The sequence below is a fragment of the Fukomys damarensis genome, unplaced genomic scaffold (genome assembly GCF_012274545.1).
Source record: "Fukomys damarensis isolate Sample0158 unplaced genomic scaffold, DMR_v1.0_HiC HiC_scaffold_35, whole genome shotgun sequence".
Lineage (NCBI taxonomy): Eukaryota > Metazoa > Chordata > Mammalia > Rodentia > Bathyergidae > Fukomys > Fukomys damarensis.
In genome coordinates, this window is record NW_022900947.1 from 19,169,064 (window position 1) to 19,192,634 (window position 23,571).

The 23,571-nt window shown below is 34.9% G+C and overlaps 1 protein-coding gene across 6 annotated transcripts in view; it reads left to right on the plus strand.

The window, feature by feature from the left end:
- Positions 1–23,571, plus strand: part of Rbpj (recombination signal binding protein for immunoglobulin kappa J region) — a 97,388-nt gene that overhangs the window by 61,364 nt on the left and 12,453 nt on the right. For 5 of the 6 annotated variants that reach the window (XM_010608466.3, XM_033758821.1, XM_010608467.3 and 2 more), the window contains 2 exons: positions 12,108–12,203; positions 19,572–19,737. In XM_010608466.3, the coding sequence (XP_010606768.1) occupies positions 12,108–12,203; positions 19,572–19,737 (262 nt within the window). Of the gene's footprint in view, positions 1–12,107; positions 12,206–19,571; positions 19,738–23,571 lie in introns of those variants that run through there. The other variant, XM_033758822.1, reaches the window with a different exon arrangement.

A 23,571-nucleotide genomic window follows, 5' to 3' on the forward strand; every position in this document is an offset into this window, starting at 1 on the left:
AACGGGAAGTGGCTAAAGAATGAGGAACACTTGCCAGAAGAACACAGGAGACAGTGTGAAGATACTCCTGCACCATGATCATCAGATGAATCTGAAACACCTTGATCAGCAAATAAGTAATGATGCAATAGATTAAAACTCATAAAAGCAAGCAACAAGGTAGAAGTCTGTACTGGCGGATTGAGCATCCCTAATCCAGAAATCTGAAAATCTAAAATAACTCCAAAATCTGAAACATTTTGAGTGCTGATAGAGCACTCAAAAAACTTTTATACTCTTAAAGTATTTTGGATGTTTGGATTTGAGATGTTCAAACCTTGGTCTGTCAAATATACCAAAAATCTGAAAGAATTGTGGACTCCAGAATATTTCTGGTTCTAAGCATTTAGGAAAACAGATACTCAACCTATAGTGAGATAATTATCTTAGTGCATAGATAATAATTTGTCTTTCCTTCTACATATAAATATAAAATTATTTATATGAATGAGTCAATAAATGGAGGAATAGGGTAACTTTTCCTTATAGAAGAACCACCTAACAAATGTAGAAAGAATGTAGATTTATGGAAATCTCTATTGGGCAGTTGAAGTATAGTGATAATATCAGGCAAAATTATTAGTGGTCACTTAAACTACTGACTTAACAAAGTTAAGCATTTGTATAGCCTCAAGGTGAGTCCTGACAATTAAAAAGGGCAAATAGTACCATGATAGTACACAAACATGCCAGCCACCACCACCTTTAAGTAATCTAAGTTAATGGTGACAAACATATCACATGCATCCCAAAGACACAGTACCACTTTTGGTTTAAGGGACATCTATAAAATAAATGGTCTTTATTCCTCAAAAATCATGCGATTATGTGAAACAAAGACTGAGGAATTGCTCCAGATTAAGGAGACCAAAGTGATAGAAATAAATGTCCAATAGATAGATAGATAGATCCGAAACAGGATTTTTTTTTTCTTTTGCTATGAAGCCAGAGTTGACATGTTTTCTGTTAATAGCCCTAGTCAGACAGTTGGCAAAATTTGAGTAAAATATTTAGAGCAGAGTTGTTTTATCAATGACAATGGCATTGTGATTTTTAAAAGAAATAACATTGTTGTAGTATTTTGGATAAAGTGTCATGCCTGCATTGCTCTTAAATGTTTTAAACGTAACATGCAAATAGTATGATAAAACATTAAAATTTGAGGAGCCTCAGTGACTAGGAATTACTATTTCTACTTTTGCCAATTTTCCATTTCCTTAAAATTTAAAAACATTTTTAAAACCCATTATATAAATATTTTAGATAAAACAAAGTTGTAGGTCCATGTAAACATATTTCTATTGTTTTTATATATCTGTTTAATAAATTATGATGAATAGAATTGCTATATTTAGATATATAGGCATTTTGAAATTTAAAACTTAGAAGGTAAATTATCTTACTATCAGTAGTTACTTGAAGTGGCTTCTAATGATACATTTTGATGACAGTTATTTTAATGGATATATCTGTAAAAAGTAAGCAATATGATAAATTCCATAAGGAAATTTTTTTCTTCCCTAAATATATACAGTAATACAGTAGACCTTATCTACTTTACTGTGATTTTTCCATAATTTAACCTTTAAGTGGTTTTTTCCCTCTTTGGAAAAGTTTAGTAGCTTTTAGGCTAAGATGGAGTAATAGGAACTGGACTTCTCCATCCTGAAACAACTAAAAACCATGGACAGAATACATGAAACAGTGGTTTTCAAGATATTGAACATCAGGCAATGAAGGGCAGTGATTCCCAAGAAACAGGAAGCAAATGAGATAAGCCCCACGATTGTCCCTGCTTTGACCCTGAGAGTTTCCACCCCAGGCGATAGGGAGGTGGCATCCACGTGAGACAGGAATGTATGGAGACCAAGAGAGATGAATTCACAGGGCTGAGACCCAGAGAGGAAAGAACCCCAAGAGCTGTGGAGAGCTACGGAGCTACTCTTCTAATGTTCATCCTAGTATCGATCAGTACATGTATGTGAAGGAACTACTTATTGTAGGGAAAAAAGCATCCAGAACAATTTAGAGAAAACAGTTCCTGAAAGTCATTTAGGACTATGAATTGATGAATTGTACCTTTTTCAGTGGATGGAGTTTTTAAAAAGTCATAATTCGCAGGGTATCACCTAAAGTACTCAGAATCCTTCTAAAAATTAGGCCTAGACTAAATGATACTGTTTTCACATTACATAAAGCACAATTGAAAAGATCAAACTATGAAATTATGTACAGAACAAAGCTCAATAAAAAAGCCATGTAATGTTTACCAAAAAAAATTCACCAAACAAAGAAGCAGAAAAATAACGATAATGAAAAATGTCAAAGGCAACCAAGATACGTCAGGAATGACATTAAAACAGTTACTATACTTCTCTTCTGTATATACAGTGGGTATCATACTTATGGTCTTTATATTCGGGGCACTAAGATTAATTGTTCGAAAAATGGCCAGATGGTGTTTTATATTCTCTGACATAGCTTCTGTGGTTTAACTCAACTCTTGTAGCACAAAAGGAGGTGTAGATGCTGTGAGTGTATATTGGGATATGATTTTTGTTTCTGAAACAAATGAGGGCCTACCTACTGGCTGAGCTAGAGAGATTGAATAAGTTTAGTAAAGCCATGGAAGATATGTACTTATAAAAGGGCCAATTCAAATTAGTAGAGATAAGAATAATCTTTAAGATAAAAAATATACTTGATGAGTTTGATTTCAGAATAGCAGTAACTGAATTTGAAGAAATAGCAGTAGAAAGCATCTAAAATGAAGCACACAAAGGAAAAAGATCTGAGGAAAAGGGCAAACATTAGTAAGCTGTGGTCTATCTTCAAGTGTCCTTACATATATGTGAGTGGAATCATTGAAAGAGACAGTATGAATAAAACAATATGGGAAGAAATAATGGCCTAAATTTTTCAGTTTCATTAAAAACTTTAAAACCACAGATCCAGGAAACTCGATGAATCCCAAGGGTAAAGCTACACTGAAGCACATTATAATCAATTTGTTTAAAACTAGTGCTACAGAGAAAATCTTAGAAGCAACAGAGACAAAAGACAGATTTTACAAAAGAACAAAGATGAGGACAGCAACAGGTTTTTTTCTGAAACTTGCTGTGGATAAGAAAGTAGAACCTGAGCTTTTTAAAGTGTTGAAATAGCTGTCTAGAATTCTCTACTTAAAGGCAAAAGAAAGCCTTTAAGGACACATTAAAAATGGAAAAAAATTCATCACAAACAGACCTGAGATACAGTGCTGTAAGAAATCTTTTGAGCAGAAGCACAATCATGCTACTTAGAAATCTAATGCTGTATACATTACTAGGATCAAAAAATGAAAGGTGATTATCACTAAGCCAATCATTCAAAGCTTTTGAAGAAACGCGAAAATTCCCTGAAACTAGCATATTATCTAAGCTTACAAGAAGAAATGGCTAACCTGAACAACCTTGTATCTAAAGAAACTGAATTTGTTATTATTAACTTTCTGACAAACCTATAGGCCTAAGTGGCTTTACTGTTGAATTCTACCAAAGTATAAGAAAACAAAAGCATGCCCTTTTTATACTCTTCAAGAAGTTAGAGAGCAGGACATACTTTCCAGTGCATTGTGAGGACAGTATTACCCTGTTGCTATGAGCAGGCAAAGATGTTACAAGAAAATAAATCTATAGACTAATATCCATTATAAACAAAGATGCGAAAAAGTCTTAATAATTTTCAAATGAAATTCACAATATATTTATGACCTACTGAGATTTATCTTAAAGTGGAAAACAGTCATTCAATATATTAACAGAACAAAAAAGGAATATTAACAAAAAAGTGATTTTTTTAAAAAAAGGTCTTTTTTTAGGGATTTAGAAAACACTGACATTCATTCTTGACAATTCTTAGCAAACTAAGGGAACTTAACCTAATAAAGAACACTGATGAAAAATAATGTTTAATATATCATACTTAGTAATGGGAAGCCTGAATCCTTTTCCTTTAACATCAGAAACAAAGAAGTATGTCCACTCTTACTGTTTTTGTTAAATGTTGTGCTTGAGTTTCTAATCATTAGAGTATGACCAGAAAAGGAAAATAAAAACATCCAAATTGGGAAGAAATAAAACTTGTCTTTATTTGCAGATTCCACAATCATGTATATAGACCACTCCATGGAATCTTTATTAAAAGCCAGTAGAACTAATAAGTGAATTTGGCAAGATAGTGAGATATATGATAGAAATAAAAAACTGAATTAATTGTATTTCTATATACTATTAAAAACTGATGGGAAATTGAAAGTTAAGATACAGTACTGTTTACAATAAAATCAAACAATATCTAATTCTTAGAGTAAATTTGACAAAAGAGGTGCCAAATTCCCCCCTGAAAACTACCAGACACTTCTGGGAGAACTTGGATTCCTAAGTAAATGTTTTTCTGGCAAAAAACTTAATTTTGTCAGTTTGGTGTCAGTTCTTGCCAAATTGATCTGTGGATTTCACGCAATCCCAGGTAGACACCCAACAGGCTTTTGTGGTAGCATTTGACAAGCAGTTTCTAAAATTCATATGGAAATGTAGACAATTTAGAATGGCCAAAATAGCCTTGAAAAAGAACAAGAACTTATAATGCCTGATTTTAAAATATGGAACTATGATAGTCACATGTAATGTTGCTTAGTCTCTTAGGGCTGCTCTATTGGCATACTATAGGTTGTGTAGGTATAAAGCACAAATTTATTTTTCATTTTTCTGGAAACTGGGATATCCACAGTCAAGACACCAGCAGATGTGACACGTGAGTGGGCTGCTTCCTGAACACCTCTGTGTCCTTACTTGGCAGATGGGAGAAGGCATTAATTTCATTTGTGAAGGTTGCACCTTCATGACCTAATCTCTTCCCAATGTCCCACCTCCAGGTACCTCAACACTGCAGATGAGTTTCAGCATAAAGAGTTTTTCAGAGACACATACTGTCTACAGCATTGAAATACTACTCTATCTAAATTTAAAGGATTAATCAGACCATGTGGAACCAAAGTAGTAGTTTCATACACTGATATTGGTTATACAAAATCATACATTAATTTGGGAAAAATAGTTAATACTTTCTTAAAAGGTTTGACATACTCCTACTGTATGGCCTAGCTATTCCTGTATATTTAGCCAAGTAAAATGGGATTGTGAATACAAAGGCTGGAACACAAGTGTTCACTTTAGCTTTAGTTTTAATGGCTGTATGGGCATACCTAAAATATCAAGCAACAGGTGAATGGGTCAGCCAAGTGTAGTATGGTCTACAGCAAATTTGTATTCAGCAGTAAAAATGGAATGAGCTCTTGATATATGGGTAAATATCAGGATAATTGTACTTAATTTTTTAAAAATGTGAGGTAAAAATATATGAATAAATGAATAAATAATGAGGTAAAAAATTATTGTAAGATTCTTGAGAATGCAAGCTAACCTGTAATGACAGAAAGTAGATCTCTGTTTTCTTGGCCTGGGGAGAGGCAAGAGAAGGATTACAAAGATAAAGAGAACTTTGGGAATTGTGAATGCCCATATCTCAACTGTAGTGATGGTGGTTATACACCAAATGCCAGTGCCAAAACTAACCACATTGTGCACTTTAAAATAAGTACATTTCATGTATTTTAATTAAATCTTAACAAAGCTTAAAAATGTTAGTAGCTATTGTACTTTAAAAATACCCTATAAGAAATTAGTGTGTCTTCTGGGAGAGAATTTGGTTAAGCTTTATTTTTTTTAAATCACATTTATATTCTGCCAGATTAATTGTTTTGGGCTTTTTAAGTAGGCATAGATTCCTTGATACTTTACATCTTAGTTTACAAAATTCTTGTATAACACCCTAGCCGTAGATAGATTTTCCTTTTATTTTACGATATGGAAGCACTGGTGATAAACACCATAAAAATTAGGTAGATGTGAAATGAATTAATTTATTTATGTTTTTGGTACAGGGATCAAACTCAGGACCTTTGGCTTGGGAGGCAGGCAGTGGCACCACTGAGCTCATTCATTCATTCATTCATTCATTCATTTATAAATGAATTTAGATTTACAGTGAAAACCATAAAACTTAATCTGCTATATTAATAGTAAGATGTAACTTTTACTCTGTATAATTGTTAGTCAAGTAATTTATAAATGGTAACGTAATGGTTCATATAAAAGTGGTTGCAAATGAAATTCAACTTTAATCACAGGTATATAGGACATCTTGTGGGAGGAAGAGGAGGATAGAGTATGAAGGGACTGTACTGTCCCTGGAATTGGAGGAACCAAGTTTACATCAGTCTGGGCTGGGCAGGTACCCAGTACTGCTACATGTGCTTGTCTTCTTACAGGCTCCAGTTTTCCTTTAAACACACAGTCTAAGTCTTGACTAAGCAGCAAAATGGTTTATTTTCAAAATAAACTTTGAAAATAATACAACGCAGAAGTGTTCATGGCCTTTTATTCAGTCTAATAGCCTCTGGCTTTTTGGAAAGAGAAAAACTGGAGTTTGTTAGCATTTGAAAGAATTAGTCTCAGGTGTTTGATAGAGTTTGAGGCAGTTTACCTATATCTCCACTATAAAGAACATTTCTACTTAGGCATGGAAATGAGATTTGTGTGTATCTGCCTAGAAATAAGACTCCTGCTGTTTGGCTTTGATCACCAGTGGAAACAGACTATAGTGAAGTAGTCTTAATACTGCATTAGTATTGTGAGGGCCCTGGGACTCTGTTGACTGTTGATACTATCCTTGGATTGTCACTTGCAAAACTAAACTCTATGGAAGCAATAGTTCTCTGAAAGCTTCTTTGGGGAAAAACAAGGAACTTGTAGTCTGTTCTTTTTTTTTGGTGCCAAGGATCGAACTCCTTATGCTTGTGAGGCAGGTGGCGGCACCACTGAGCTAAATCCCTGGCCCTCTACTCTGTTCTTACAGTTTGGAAAATGTACCCTCTAAATATCCTCTTTAACGTCTTTCTAAGGCTCTGAGTAGTCCTGCAATGAAAGAATTGGTTTTACGTAATTTGAGTAAAATTTATTTGGGCATTCTCCACAGTAAACCATAACTATTGTGAAACTGGATTTGAGGAGTATTTAAGAGTATGAAAGATTAAACTGCCAGAACCTGACAAAAATAGCATAGTTTGTTAAGGGTTTTCTGTGGAGAAAAGGTTGCTAGTATAAATCTGGATGCCTTTTGGCAGCATTCAGAAGTAGAAGTGTGAAGTCCAGCTGAGATTTCTGAAGTTTCAGCTTTCTCTGAGTCCTAGGGTGAGGGAGTTTTAAAAAAAAAGCTTCATTAAATGTCAACCATGCAGTATACCTAATTGATTTGAAAGTTTAGAATGCCATTCTGTTTTGCAATACCCCTTTAAAAATTTGTTAATTTTTAAAATTCTCTGCAGGATGAACAGACATCTTTTTCTGAAAGAACCAAGTACAGTAGTCCCCTCTTACCCCAGGATAAGGTTCCAAGATGAACCCATAGATGCCTAAAACTGAGAATAGTAGCAAATACTATGTATGCTATGTTTTTTCCTATGGCTCCATACTTGTGATAAAGTTTAATTTGTGAAGTAGGCACAGGAAGAGATTAGCAACATTAGTCAATAATAAGCTAAAACAATTACAACAATTTACTGTAGGAAAAGTCATGTAGATATATCTCTTGAAAGAATCAAAACAAATAGTAGTATTTTGAGATCGCAAGTTATGGTCGATACTTGAAGCCACGGAAAGTGAAACTGTATTTAAAGGGCAATACTATAATTGTGCTGGTAAGGATTATTCAGTACCTGCCTGGTGTTTGTCAAAAACTACAATTTCTGCCATTCTTTTAAAAAAGATATTAGATGATTGTGGGACCTTATCATTGGAATATTTTTGGTTTACACTCTTGGTTTTCAACCCATGTGACACCACCCCTCTCTTCTGTCTGCCCCAGCATTTGGCAGTACTGGGAGACATTTTTGATTGTCACAATTTGAGGAATAGTAAAAGCTGTGGGTAGAAGGTAGAGATGCTGCTAGACATCTTACAAGGGACTGGACATTCTCCTTCAAGCAGCAGTTATTTTACCCAAAGTGTTAACAGTGCTGAAATAGAAACCCTACTTACCTTCGGATGCAAAATATATGGGCTGTCGGTCCGTGGGGTTTACTATTTGTATTTCTTTAGCATATATTATATATTTTAATGACTACTTAAGGTGCAATAAGACAAGCTTTAATTAGCAGAAGATATAATTTCTAGTGTTTAATATACCATTAGTAAAACAAATTTTATTTTTCTTATTGAAAGAAGCTATTTGGCAAATTTCTGACATACACAACTATTACTAGGAACTATTACTTGAGGCTCTAATTACTTTGTCAGAAGTTTGTATTCTGTGACTGAAAAGACACAAGGAAAATTCAGGGCTCTCATCCTGAATTCATCATAAACATCCTGAGATGATTCTAATTGCTACTAGTTATTTCCAGCACTGGAAATTGCCACAGTGCCAAGTGCCTAGGGCATAGAAGGTGTTCAATAAATCTTCATAAGGAAGAAGGCTAAATGTGCTTTGCAAGTTAGATAAGATGCATGATCATTCACAGATTTTATGGAAGTCCCCATTCCCTGCACCCTGTGTAGTTGCTGTATTAAAAGATGAAAGTACCTTTCTAAGGAAATAAAATATCTGGAATGCACTGACATTTACTGTATGTCTGTGGGTGCGGGGCTAACATTTTAATTTTTCCACACTGACTTTTACAGGGTTGAAAACTCAAGGTTAGTAAGTAACAAGTTAATTCCGACCCTTTTCTGTTTCATACCCAAAGCTGTGCTCTTAAGTACTACAAAACTTTTGATAGTATAGTTTTGTCCTCAAGAGCCACACTCTCTGAGTTTGACTGCCCTTCCGAATCATCTTAGTAAAGTTACTTAACCTCTCCCCAATTCTAAAATCTGCTATGTAATACTGTGTCACTCCCAAGCTTGTTGGTTATGTTAATACATGTTTAGAATAGTACTGGCACATAGTGGTTGCTTAGTTTTAGCTCTTTTAATGATTATAATTAATATATTCTTTGTAGAAATTTTTCTGACTGCCTCAGGTATTATATGGTTTTGCCTTTAAAGATTTTGTAGTCTCTTTGGGAAGATAAGAAAAGTAAACATGAAACTTGATCAACATACAATCAAGTACTGTGGTTGCTGGAAATGCAAATAGAATTTGCTTTGAGAAATATTTGTTGCTTGAGGAGGCTTTTTTTTTCCCCTCCTCCTTTCCATTATCCCTAAGCAACCTTCCAAGTTTTATGCCAGGGATTTTGTCATGTTATTCATTTTCTCCTGACTTTGCTTTTGTTTTTTATACACCTTGAACTCTTTGATTAGTTACATAACTTAGCATTTATCATTGTCATCCTGTCTAGGACCCAGCAGGTTGGAGAACATACCATTTGTGTCCACGGTGTTAGTATGAATTGTACCATTACTTTTGTATTCCAGCATTAACTGGTCCTTTAAGATAAATCTTCATTTCAGTCCATTGTCAACTTCCTTTTCTGTTCCCTTTTGGATATTTCCAAATATTTATTTCTCTTTTTTTAACCCATTAGATGTCACTATGACCTGTCATGTTGTAAATAAAATAGATGTCTTTAGTTTTCAACTCCCCCTTCCTTCCCTTGTTGGCATCCTTTAGGCTTCTTGCTGCATGCAAAGACACAGCCTTAGTGTTCTACATCTTAGCAATGCTTCCCTCTTCCTTGCAGGGCTGAAGATCAAATCTAGGGCCTCATCATGCTTGGAACCCCATCCTGTAGCCAGTTCTCCATTTCCTTTTATACATTTCCTTTTGATTTTTCTATTACTGCAGTTTTCTCCTAGGAGATTTCATTCTCCTTCATGGCTTCATTTGCCACCAGTGAACCCTGCTTTTGTAGCCCTTGGTTTTGAACTCTTGTCAGTGGGTGCTTCCAACAGCCTTGTGAATGTTTCCAAAGCAGAACTATCGGGGGATTCTTCACACAGCTGCTTCTCCCAAAACAAAATGTATAAACTATTTTCCAGTCTTTGCTCCCTGTCTTCTGTTATTTCCTTAGTGTGACAGCCTTTTTACAAGTTTGTCTTCTCTCTATGTTTTCTAGGACTTTGTCTAGAAGTGACTAAAAAAAAAAAAAAAATTAAGTGTGTAAAAAGCTCAAGAATTCTCAGTCAGTATAACCTCACTCTTTAGGTTAGATTGAAATCCAGGTTCAACAGCATGTTTTTCTCTGATGGATTGAGAAAGAATTGAATAATGATCTTGTCACAGTTCACTAAGAGGTGAATTTTTTTTTCTTTTTCTTTTTTCCTTCTTTTAGTAAATGTTGTAAGTTTTCCCCCAGATATCTTAACCTACTGCCACTTTTATCATCATCTCATGTTTGATATTAAACCTTTATACTTATACTTTAAGTTTACCAATGTCCAATTTTGAAGGCCTTTCACAATTTGAGTCTACTCATCTTGTTAGCCTTAGTCTCCGTGATAGTTCTCTTTAGAATCTTGCAGTTTATTTCAATTCCTAACCACTATTTGTTCATTGCAAGACCTTGGACAAGTCAGTCAAAGAGGAATTAGCAGTACTTTTTGGATTATGAGGATTAAATTAAGTACAGCATTTAAAGTGCTTAGTCCAAGATTTGGCACATAGTAAATACTCAGGAAGCATTAACTGCTCGTGTGCCTGCCTTACTCCTCATCTGAGAGATCACTGTGCCTGGTGTTTGGAGTTCATTGTGCCTTGACCATACATACTACTCTCAATTCCCAGAATGCCTTATTCTCTCTTCTTCCCATTTCCTGTTGAAACTCTTCCTAGCCCATAGTCCTTTAACACACACGCTTTCCTTTACATTGGCGTTCGCTTATTTTGGTGCTTTTTGTATACATTTCTGGATCGTTGTATTTCATTACTCTTTGGACTTTGAGTTCCTCTATTGGAGCAGAGATTAGTTCTCAGTCTTTTATCCTGGTATTACTTGCCATGACTTGTAGTTAGCAGATGTTCCAGTTAGTAGATATAATGCTAGGTTTTCTCATTAATACCTACAGCTACCCTGTGTTAAGTAAATGGTGTTATCTTCAGTTTCTACATCGAAGCTGGATAAACTGTTCCCAAAGCCCTTACTGTGTCAGGACACAGATAGAGAATTCCCACATTTCATAACTTAGTGCTATTGTATGTGGATGTCCCCTTACATTTTATAGTTGTCTTTATAATATAAATAGCATGTTTAAATTCGATGAAAGAATTTTTTGATTTTATCTTTGAAGCATCTTTAATTTTGTGATATCTAAAAATCACCAGAATTGGATTTCTGCTGATTCAGAATTGTTATAGTTTTGATCTGTGCTGAGCTTGCTTTCTTTATACTATATATTAGTGAAATAATTGGATGAATATTTAATATACTATACATTTTATAGAATATTTGCTTAATATGTAGTTTGTACTTGAAAGACCTAATAGTTTTCCAAAGTTTAATCCATTTTTCACTAATTTCAGTTAGACTGTTAAATTTTGTGTATTTAGTTAAAATCTTTCAAGTAACTATTTGTATATAAATGATAGTTATTTCTTAGTTCTTAAGTAGGATTAATGATGCATTAGGATGATTTATGTTTTACTATGGCTTGAAAACTTCCAATAGCTGGGTAGGGGGAGAAGGGGAAGGAGCAAGATTAAGTTACAAAAAAATATTGCAAGCTACATTAGCAATGTAAATGTTGATTGAAATTATTCTAGAAGTGTAGTTGTGGTTTGAGCCAACATGATAGGTAGTAAAGAATAGTTCCTTCTAAAGAACAAAATACAGAGTTGAAGATAGAGGGAGTATTTATTGTATACTATACTTTAAACTTAATTCATGGATTTGTTTTCATTTATTTTTGTCTTTTAAGTTTATGTACTTAAAAATATGATAAGCATTCTTTTCATTACAGAGCATAATACAGAAAAATGTTTCATCAAAAACTTTACCCTGTAATTGTAATATTTATATTTGATTTTAGGGAAGCTATGCGAAATTATTTAAAAGAGCGAGGGGATCAAACAGTACTTATTCTTCATGCAAAAGTTGCACAGAAGTCATATGGAAATGAAAAAAGGTAAGATTACTGATTTTATTATGGTCAATAGTTAATTATAGTTATCACATTCATTTCCAAGTAATGTTTTAGTATTTATGTCTGAGGATGGTTTCTGTTACAGTTAATTTGCCTTATACAAAATGAAAAAAAAAGTGTCTCTTGAAGGAGTAAAACAAACTTACTTGTGGCATGCTCAATCCACTAGGAAAATTTAATAAAGATCATCTTGATAAATCCCAGATTTTACAAAATGAAATAATTAGGGCTGCTTTCCCAATTATTTCAGCGATGCATTAGCTCATTCACAAAAAAGTTTTACTACAGGGCATGGTTGTGCACACCTGTAATCCCAGCATTGAAGAGACTGAGGCAGAAGGAGCTCAAGTTCTAGGCTAGCCTGGGCTACAGAATGAGACCCTGCTTGAAAAAAAAAAAACACACATACAAATAAACACCTTTTCTTTTGGTAGAAATAGCTTTTTATAACGTGATGCAACCCCCAAAGTAGCATTTTAAAAAGGAAAAGTTAAACAAATCTTGATCCTAAATTGAACTCAAGAAAGAGTTGTGCTATGGAGCCTCTGTAAAGAAAAGGGCTCCCATGTCATTCCCACAATCCCTTCTGAACCCAGAGTCTGCTCTGGTTGTTAAGAAACTGTAGTTCCAGTGGCTGAAGCAGTTGGATCCCTTGAACCCAGAAGCTGTGGGCCAGCTTGGGCACCCTAAAAAGATATTGTTTTTTTAAAAAAAGAAAGAAACTATGTTTATATTTTCATGCCACCCAAATATAAGTGGCACAGAAATTATCTGTGAAGCTAATTGGCCAAAATTAAACTATAACAGTGATCTTTACATTAATTATTTCTCATGTTATTTTATAAATTTCACCTGTGTATGTGAATGTGTATACCAGTGAGTGTAATCGTGGACTTCTGCTGGACTGTTTTGTTCTTGCATTGATGCTGGGCATCAAACCCCAGGCCAGGGCCTTATGCATATTGTGTAAGTGCTCTACTTCTGAGCTATATCCCTAGTCCTAAAATAATCATTTATGGTGCAGTTGAATATGTTGTTGTTGTTTTGTGGGGAAGATGCTAGGAAGTAAACCCAGGGCCTCTGGTTTTAGTAATCACATAATCTACAATGGAGATACGCCTTGTTTATTCACGTGGTTCCTGGAATTTTCTTGAGTCTTTCTGAAGAACTGGTCTTTTCTGTTTTTGTTTTGGTTTGGTTTTTTTCCCCCCTTGATACTAAGGATTGAATCCAGGGCCTTCACTTTATATTCCCAGCCCTTTTTATTTTTTATTTTGAGACAGGGCCTTGCTAGTCACTCAGTTGACCAGGCTGGGTTCAAGCTTCTTATGGTCCTCCTGCCTTACCCTCCCAGAGTGCTGGAATTACTGGTGTGTGGCCACCAAGCCCAACTGGCATAGCAGTTTTTATTTAAGCATTTAAGAGCTTGCATTTGGGCTAAAGATCAGGGGTTTTTTGGGTTGGCTAGAAAGGAACCAAACTGAAATGGTGTAAAGACTTGAAATCCAGGTTTGTGGATTAGAATTTTAAAAGAATTTGTAACAAAAAGGAAACGTTCAGCATATGCATAAGAGTGGGGAAACTAAGCATATAATTAAATTAATTTACATGGTAGAAGAAAATAAAGAGTTCCCTTTCTTGGAGTCATCTAAATCTGAGTTGAAAAGGAGGTGAAGCTTTTTAGTTGATAATTTTTGTCCTCAAAGAGGATAAACAAATGCAAACAATATTTAAGACTCGAGGTTCTTTTCCGGGTTTTTTTTTTTTCTTTTTTTGATACCAGGGATAAAGGTCTTCATTTCTTTCTCTTTTTTTTTCAAGTGTATTTTAAAATCTGTTGTAATTCAGGTTTACAAAATTTCCAATTGTTTTACTTTAATAATAAAACTTAGTTCACTGGTGTAGAGTTAAATATATAGGAAGAAGTTTGGGACATAGAAAACCAAATTAAGGAAGCTGCCCTTTTTTCATAAAATTGATACTGGAAATTGAGTAGTTTTAAAAAATAATGAAATTTAGTGTGTGCACATAGCAGGTAATTTGTTTTCTAAGCGGATCAAGAGTCAACATCCTCATACCTAAAGACAGATCTGAAAGACTAGCTGTGACCCTCATAATGAATCTAAAGTGAAAATGATTTCCATATCAGCTCTGCTTGTAAGCCAGAGAGAAGTGCTTTACCAATGTTTTTAAAATTTAACCCTCAGAGTAGTATTGGAAAATAGGGTTGTTAAAAATCTCCATGCTTTGGGTAGGGAAACTAAAAACCAGAGACTTTAAACATGCTCACAATTAGAATCATTGAAGCAAGGTTTGGAACTCCTGAGATTAATTCCAAATTTCTTATTTTATTTCCCTATTTTTAAAAAGATTACACATCTATATTAATTTGCTTACTTGTTGCTGATTAAATCACGTGAATTCTCAGTCTATATAGCTCTAAATGTTAGAGCTTTCCACTGGTTAGCTACAGAAGGATTGAGGAAGAAGGAAAGACATCTGAAAAACGTAGACCCTGTGAACTTGATTTAGGATCATCTCATTCACCGTTAGCTATGTGAGAGACTGGACTGGATCTAATGAATTATGAAGAGAGGTATGTTTATCAGAGGGCTCCAAAAGTGGCTGGTGCACCTTTTCTCTTTCTGGAGTTTTAAAGATGCATTTTCTACAGTTGCATTCATTTGTTAATTTATTTCTGATCACCTGTTAAGTGCCAGGTGCTATTCAAAAGGAACTTAAGTCACCATTCCATTTAATAATATGATGGATTACTGAGGCTCGGTGAAGTAGTAACAGGGATGATCTGTTTGGAAAATGTGAAAGTCCACTTACAGTTCCTGTTTGTTAATCACAGTTAAATATATATACATAATACAGAGCTGCAGTGGCTTATCAAGTTAGCCATTACAGTGTCTTTTATTTTCCATATTTTTCTATTATTGGGTGTGGTTGAGCCAGTCCATACCCCCATCCAGACACTTGGAGAATTTATGCTTTTTACATCTAAAATATGAAGAAAAAATGATAAAAGGCAAGAACTACTTTCTAATTTTAAACTTGAATACCCAGCTAAACATACACTCCTTTGTGACAAAGGAGGAAACCCATTGAAGTTTACTTAATTTTGAAAAAGCATTAGTAGTAAGGGACTGCAAATTCTAAGCCAGGTGTCTGATGACTGGCAGTCTCTGCTGAGCCTTCTTTGAGGATGAAACAAGGAGGTCTGTCAGGTTGTCAACAGTGAACAGAGAGCTCTGCCCACTTTCTCATTCATCGGGTTCCGGTCTCTGAAGAGCTGCAATGGCTTGAGGTTACTTTGGGACATGACCACAATCCTTTTGGCCATCTCCCTTTCGCATATAAAATAACTCCAGTGAATGATGGCAAAAGCATTCATTTGAAAATTTAAATTATCCTTGATACTTTTGTGCCTAATAACAACCTACTTGCACATCTATTATCCCATTTATTTTAGTGGTTAGTTTGAATTTTTCATTAAAGAATTTCTTCCCAGGTTAAAAAACAAACTTTTTAAAAGATTGTTTTGGGGCTGGGGATTTAGTTCAGTGGTGCTGCCACCTGCCTTGCAAGTGCAAGGACCCGAGTTCAATCCCCAGTACCAAAAAAAAAAAAAAGATTGTTTTCTCTAGAGGAGATATAAATAAATATGCCATCGACATATTAACATTCAACTTTGTTTCAGGGTAAATAAGCAATAATAGTGGTGCTGTTGAAACTATTGTTAAAACCATTTAGACACTTAGACTGTGATGCTGAAGTCACATTGAGTTACATTAATTGAAGTAAATGGTGTGCAAAAAGTTCCCAAACATGGTCCTTTTGAACTGAATAATTATCAGTAATGATTTGGCAGAGATAGATAATGTAAATGAGTTTGGATTTGTCTAACCACATATTTTATATATTAGATGAGTAAAAAGCCTTGAATCTGTAAGGTGTTTTCCAGATCTCAGGATTTGAGAAAAAAATTGTTGTATCGTACTCTGAAAATACTGATTGAACAAAACTGTAAAGTGAAGGAAATCTTAAGTGGGTGCATATCGCCACCAAGTGGCAGAGAATTTATTGCTGATCATAGTTGCTTAGAGATATGGGGAAATGAAAAACTAAGGGCAACATAGTTTCATAGGAATCTTTTTATAGCAGTGAATAAACTGTAAACAACCTCCTTACTAATCAAAATTTTTACTACTTAGTAAATAATGACCAACTGTTCAGATTTTTAAAAATCAGTTTCACACACCTTTCTAGAGACATTTTAATTTTTCTTCCTTAATTATGTGACCTTTTATTCTTACTCATATTCCCTTTAATTTTCTTTGGCTGGTTCCCTTTTTTTGTATATATGCTTATCTTTTTATGACTATATCACTGTGGAAGTCTGTGGAAATGAAAATTTTATTCACTTCATTTTTAGGGAATGGCATTAAGATAGGATTTTCATCAGTACCTTAAGGAAATAATCAATCTTTACGTTCTGTTGGATTCACTGTTTTCCTGTATCACCACTTTCTTTGAATAATTATGGGTTTGATATTAAAAAAGGCTAGCTCATAGGCTATTGAAAAGTCCTTCATTTTAAAATTTTTATTACATAATTAATTGAAGCCCTTTCAAGATAAAACCTTGATCAGTGTTTTGAATACAGGATTTTTTTAGCTACTTGTTTAATTTTATACCCTCTTAGTTTTATGAATTTTGGCACAGTACTTCAGAAAGCCAGCACTAAGTCTTTTGTTCAGTTCCCTTTTTATTTTCAGATGAGAAATAAAATTACAGTTTGAGAGAACTCATTTAGATTTGACTGCTACTTCTGTATACTATATAATACTAAAGCACAGCTCTTTGTATTTACAGCTATATGCCAATTTACTAAGGGGTCTTAATAGCAGTGTTCAAGAAAATACTAACAAGACACAGGTTTCCAAAATTGGTGCCTTCCTAGCCCCCTGAGAGTGTGCCAACCTAGGTATTTGAACCTGTGCCAGGGTAAGCATTGAGTTGTTCCCAGCACTAGATACCAGATAGATCTGTGATGTAGACTTAACCTGAACTGGCTCCAGAAATAGCCCACCTGAGCAGGCACCCTCAGACCTGAGTGAGGCAGAGCTGACCCACCACCTTGGCTGTGACCTTTACGTCCATGGCCCTCGTATGAGCATGCAGCGTGAAAGCTGCTGTTCTTTTCTGTTGGACGCTTGGGTAAATAGGAGAAGACACAAAGGCTTCCCCCTCGCTCTGTTTGATCTCTGGGGCCCACTTGGTTTATTTACCCGTCAGTCCATCTCCTGTTAATCTCCCTCCCCTGTCTACCTACCACGCTGGTGTATTTCTCTTTGCACTTGTTCTTTCCTCTGGCAAAATGCTGTGATCCCAGATAGCCACGTGACTTTAGATTGTGACTTAAAGTTACCTCTTAAAGGGTGCTGTACCTAGCCATTCCCAGACAACTCATATCTCAAGAACTTTATGGCTCTTTTGTTTGTTTGTTTTTTGTTTTTTGAGACAGGGTTTCGCTATGTAGTTGAGACTGACCTGGAACTCACTATGTAGCCCAGGCTGGTCTCGAACTCACAGCGATCCTCCTGCCTCAGCCTCCCAAGTGCTGGGACTATAGGCATGGGTCACCATGCCCGGCTTGACTCCTTACTTTTTTTCCTCTCAGCGCTTATTATGAGCTAATAAAGTATGCACATTATTTTACTCATTTGTCTTTTTTGTTGTTGTGACTTTTCCTCTTATGATAAAAATTCCATGAAGAGTTTTGTCTGCTGTTTTGTTTTGTTGTTTTTGTTTGTTTAATTTAACTATATTCCCAGAGTCTGGTACACACTTGAGAAGTAATAAATAATTTGGAGAACTAATCAGTATTAAGTAAACTGAACTACTCATAAGTTAGGTGTAAATTGCTTTATGAAGTAGTCGGGTTAGCATTGAAGAAAGGTGCCATGGTAGTTGGAGTCAATTCTGTCGATATCTTAGTAGGCACTAAGGGTGAAGCCAAACAAGAAGCCCACACCTTTTAACAACCAGGAAAGCCGGTGAGCCAGAACCAGCCTGCAGGTGCCTGTGTATGCACATATGTACAGGTGTTTACGTGCACATCAATGGTTTTCCTTTTACTCTGCGCTGTGGGCCCAGAGTATAACAAGTATAAATTGGTTGTCAGACTTTAAATTGGAACTTTACATAAAATTTTATTTCAGAAGTATGTTGAACAGTTGGGCAGTGTGACCACGACTAGGTCCATCTAATCTATCCATGGTTCATCAGCGTGAGTGGATGTGTATTCATTCACACATTGGGCCACTTATAATGAGAACCTTGCAAGAGGGGCTGTTATCATTGCACTTAAACTCTTATTTTTCTTAGGGTTGGATTAACAAAAGAAGCATTTTTTCTTTACTCATAACTATAAAAAGTAGGAATTATTGTGAGTGCTGTTTGTTTTAAGAAACAGAGGAAGAAGCCTATATCTTTAGGTAATTAAAGGGTATTCCTGCTTGTTTATTGTATGCCCAGGTCATTCATTCATATTACTTAACTGTAGGAATTGTGGGTTTTCAGGCCCCATGGTGAGAGATATGACATAAACATCAGGTATAATTGAGCAGAAGAGAATTACACCCTACATAGGGAGTAGATTTATGGTCCAAACTCTGAAAACTATGGAGCTTGAGCTAGGCTTTGAAATCTTTTTTTTTTTTTTAATTGCTAGAGAGAAGATTATAAGGAAGTCATTCTAGGTGGGAAGAATTTGTGAGGGCATTTATTTTGGCCCTAACAAAACAAAACAAACCTGTTACTCTGAATTGAAAGGATATAGTGTATTGTTCTTTTAGCAAAACATTTCTCAGCCATTTATAGTGCCCTGGGTGTTGAGAAAATATAAACAGAACAGCACGCCCTTGCAAGGTTCATACTCCAGTGATCCATTTTGAGGCATTCCTCTCATGCTATATTCCACATTAATTACCAAATAAAGTTTAATACCCATAAGAATAAGGGAATTAATTAATAACTTACTTTGAATAGACCTTAATTAGTAATCACACAGTCTGTGATGGTATATCGTATTTTGTACATTTCACTTCTGAACTAGTGCAGACGTTTCACCTATGTGAAAATTTAAAGAGATGTGGAAGTTGATTTCTATCCTATGCACATGATTATTTCCTTTATAGAAGGCTTCACCAGAATTTTTCATTAGGAGCCAGTTGAGTGAGCATTTCTGTATGATTTTGTTTTCATATGATCAAGAAAAGGAATTGTCTTGAATCTAATTACTTATGTTTTGGGGGTCTTTTTCCACATTATTCTTTTCAGGTTTTTTTGCCCTCCGCCTTGTGTATATCTTATGGGCAGTGGATGGAAGAAAAAAAAAGAACAAATGGAACGCGATGGTTGTTCTGAGCAAGAGTCTCAGCCATGTGCATTTATTGGAATAGGAAATAGTGACCAAGAAATGCAGCAGTTGAACTTGGAAGGAAAGGTAAATCAAGACTCATGGTTCCTTGTAAAGGAGGCACTGTGGTACTAAATGTAGTTTCCATATTCATTTTGGTGGGTTAAAAAACAGGGCATTGGAAACAATTTCTTGACAGTGTAAACCAGAACCACAACTTTTCTCTCACACAGATGTGGTCCAGTCATGATTCATGAAGCTCATGCTGTTGACATTGAAAGGTGGCGTGCAGAAAGCCTGTGCAGCCTGCTAGTGATTTTCGCAGGCTATAAATTAGATTTCTGTTGGAGGCGCGTTTAGTACTAATCATTTATCTCCTGACTGACAGGAAAGTAATACTAAAACACCAGTGAATATATGTCATTCAAAAAAAAAAAAAAAAAGTCATTCACTTGTGTTTTACCGTGCTGTTTGTCTTCATAGAAGCAGTGGTAATTGACAAATTCTTAAGTGTTTGGGTTATAAAGATTATAATTTACTTGATAGTATGGAGTAGAACTACGCTGTAGATAAGAATAGTCACAATTAGCTCTGCTTGAACTTTTAAGGGCGATTTTCTTCAGTTAGGGAAATAAATTTACAAACTTTTCACTAATTGTATTTTGTGAACTGAGATAGCAGTAACTCAGTGTTTACTGAAAATTCTTGTTTAGAATATATCTAGAAAATGGTTCTAATCTCAATGACTACTTTTAATAGCTAGTAAAATGCTGTTAATATCCTTATTCAGTAAATCTTTGTTGAATATCATGGTTGTGTTTCATTGAGCACTAAGGATAGGCGTTGGAGGGTAGTGCTAACTAACTAAGGTGGTAAGCTAGGGAATTTGTTCTCCCTCTTAGTCATTTATTGTGAATACTAAGCCTTAGTATCTGCCTCATTCAGATGTTAAGTTTGGCATAAAGATCGTTTATCTTAAAAGCAGCAAATACATACATAGGTCTAAGTAACAATCCAGGAGCTAAAGTGAAGAATACTGTGTATGTAAGTAATGAGCTGGCCTAATAGATCTCGGCATGTCTCTTGTTTTCCTGCTATGTAGAACATCCCTAAACTACATGATTACAAGCTGCACACCTACACATTCGGTAGCATGAATGAGTAGAGCAGATTTGTAGTGAGTTCTAGCTGCTGGTCTATATGACTGTTCTAGTTAACGTCATTGCTTTCTTGGACCAGTTCTGGCTTCCAGCAATTTTAGTTTCCAGGGATGTTACCCAAATAAACCTACCAGTGGCACCACTAGTGCTGACACAGTAAAACTACGTTTAGATTCTGTGCCCTTGGGCGTTGCCTCAGCCTGGAGATCCTCTTGCTTTCCTCTGAGTCTTCTACCATAGTACTCTTTCCTCAAGGCTAGAAATTGGCAGAAGAGAGAATACATAAAAACTTCAGCACTTATTACTTAAAATACCTACTAATAGGGTAATATATCTGACAATATATCTGTAAGCCAGGCTGATATGTTAATATTTAATTTTAATAATAAGTGCTGTTAGAATGGTTTTATGTAAAATAAGACTGGCTGAGCATCAGGAGAAGGTATGTGTTGGGAGCATAAAGATTTAAGGACATAACATAGCCTAGGTAGCAAAATTTGCTCTTGTCAAACACCTTAGCCTCCTTCCATGCATGGAAATACTGTACTGTTTTCTTTCAGTGTTCTGTTGATTGATTGGTACAGTTAGTCATTATTTAAAAATATGTTATATTATTTTGCATTATTTGGTATTCAACTAGTTTTAAATATTACAAACATTCTAGTATATATATAAATTGATAGTATGACATTTGACTCAATGTTGGTTCTGAGATTTCATTTAGTAATATATTCAATTTGGTAGATATTTTTTCCTCAGTTTTATGTTTATATGGTTGCAGCTTGATAAGCTATGTAACAGATTATTTCTCTAATTCTCACACTTAAGTTTTGTTTTTGACAATTGTATACTCTTGCTAGCATTTTCTTTTTCCTATATTTCAAATATTTCTGTGGTAGTACTTTTGCAGAATTTAGATACCACTTTGCTCATCTAAGGGGAATGATTTTATTTTCTGAAAAACCTTCAAAGACGTGTTCTTTGGAGGGGGAGGGCTTGAGACAGGTTTTATTGTGTACTGTAGTTCAGGCTGGCCTTGAACTCACTGTTTAGCCCAGGCTGGCCTTGAATTTGTAGCAGTTCCCCTGCCTCTGCCTCCCAAGTGTTAGAATTACAGGCATACACTATCACAACTGGACAAAGAATTGGTTTAAAGTTAAACAAAGTTCATTCCTAGAGAGACTATCTGATGCCATTTTCTGTTCTAGAATCTCATTAGTTCATTTAACATTTTAATATGGCAAGGCAATTATAATTTAGTTTTTATTTGCTTATTCTCTTAGAACCTAATATTTTATATTAAAATGACTACTTTCTTTGTTTCTTCTGGAGTCTGAATAATTTGTGGTCAGTAGCCTTATAGTTTATTTTTTAATAGTTCCTTTAAAGTTATCCCAGGTGTGATTTTTGTGGATTTACTAACTGTAGTTAGTGATATATTTTTTGATTTTCCAAGGAGATACACATATATGTGTTTTTTTCTCAACTGGTTAGCTTCTCTGTGTTTTTAACCTTACCAGTTTATTGATCTAGTTTATTGATGCTATATTTCAATATTTTCTCTTTTTTTGTTACAGATCATATCCATTAATGTTAACATTCTCAATTAAATTATCTTAACCTTAACTAATAAAGTATTCTCTAAATAATGAAAAAAAGAATAAGACTATAAGAACAAGAAGCAATTTAAATATGTTCGGGAACCATTTTCATCTCCAGAATTAAGGATTATTTTAATCTTATATCATTGCCTTTTCTCTTTTACTTTCCTTTTTAGTTTTATTTTAGGATTCCCTATTTTTAATGTTCATACAGAGATTTCTTTAACTGAAATACCGAATAGTTTCTTTGGTGTGAAAAACTATAATAGTACACAGGATCCTAATGAGATAATTAATAATGTGAAATAGTAAGTAAAGGGCTAAAGGTGTAGGGAAAGTGGGAAGGGTGGGGGAAAGGTAATGAGAGGAAAACAATATGAGAAACTGAAAAAATGGAAATAAAGTGTTTGTAAATGGGGAGGGGAGGAGGGGGTGAAGGGAGGGCAGGGACAAGGGGAAAAAATGAGAATCAAGACCTATTATGTAAAGGTACAGAATCCCAAGGATGAATGTAACTGTATTGTATACCTAGATTGTACCAATAAACTCAATAAAAAGAAAAAAATATGTCAAAAAAAATTATCTTAACCTTTTTAAGCTTTCCCATTTGAATGCAGTTCCCTTCATTTAGATAGTGTTATTTTTGTTTCCTGTGACTGTCCACTTTACAACATTGATTCCCTTTTTCATAGACGTCTATCTTGTCGTGCAAAACAGAGCAATTCCACTGTTTGGGCTCAATTTGACTTTCATTGCTGTCATTTTAAGAAGTGTGGTCACCAGGGATATAGCTGAGCAGCACAGCGCCTGCCTGACAACTAACTGTGAGGTCCTGAGTTCAAGCCCCAGTATCCACTCCCCAAAAAGTGTAGTTGACTCACTGAGAGTGCTGGGTGGAGTGCCCATGTGACTACATTTTACTGTTGATTAGCTTTTGTAGAGCCAACCGTCTCAGAACTTTTACTAAACTTTTGAATGAATGAAAACTTGAGTGTAGAAAATTCAAGATGGCACTTAAAGCTTCTTAAATAACTTTGATATTGAGAAATGAAAAAAAAGAACTATTACAGTATTTTTTTGTCTGTTACTGACACTGCCTGTTAATGAAATTGTAAAAATAAAAACTCAGGAGCTACTTCCCTTTTTTTTTTTTTTTTTTT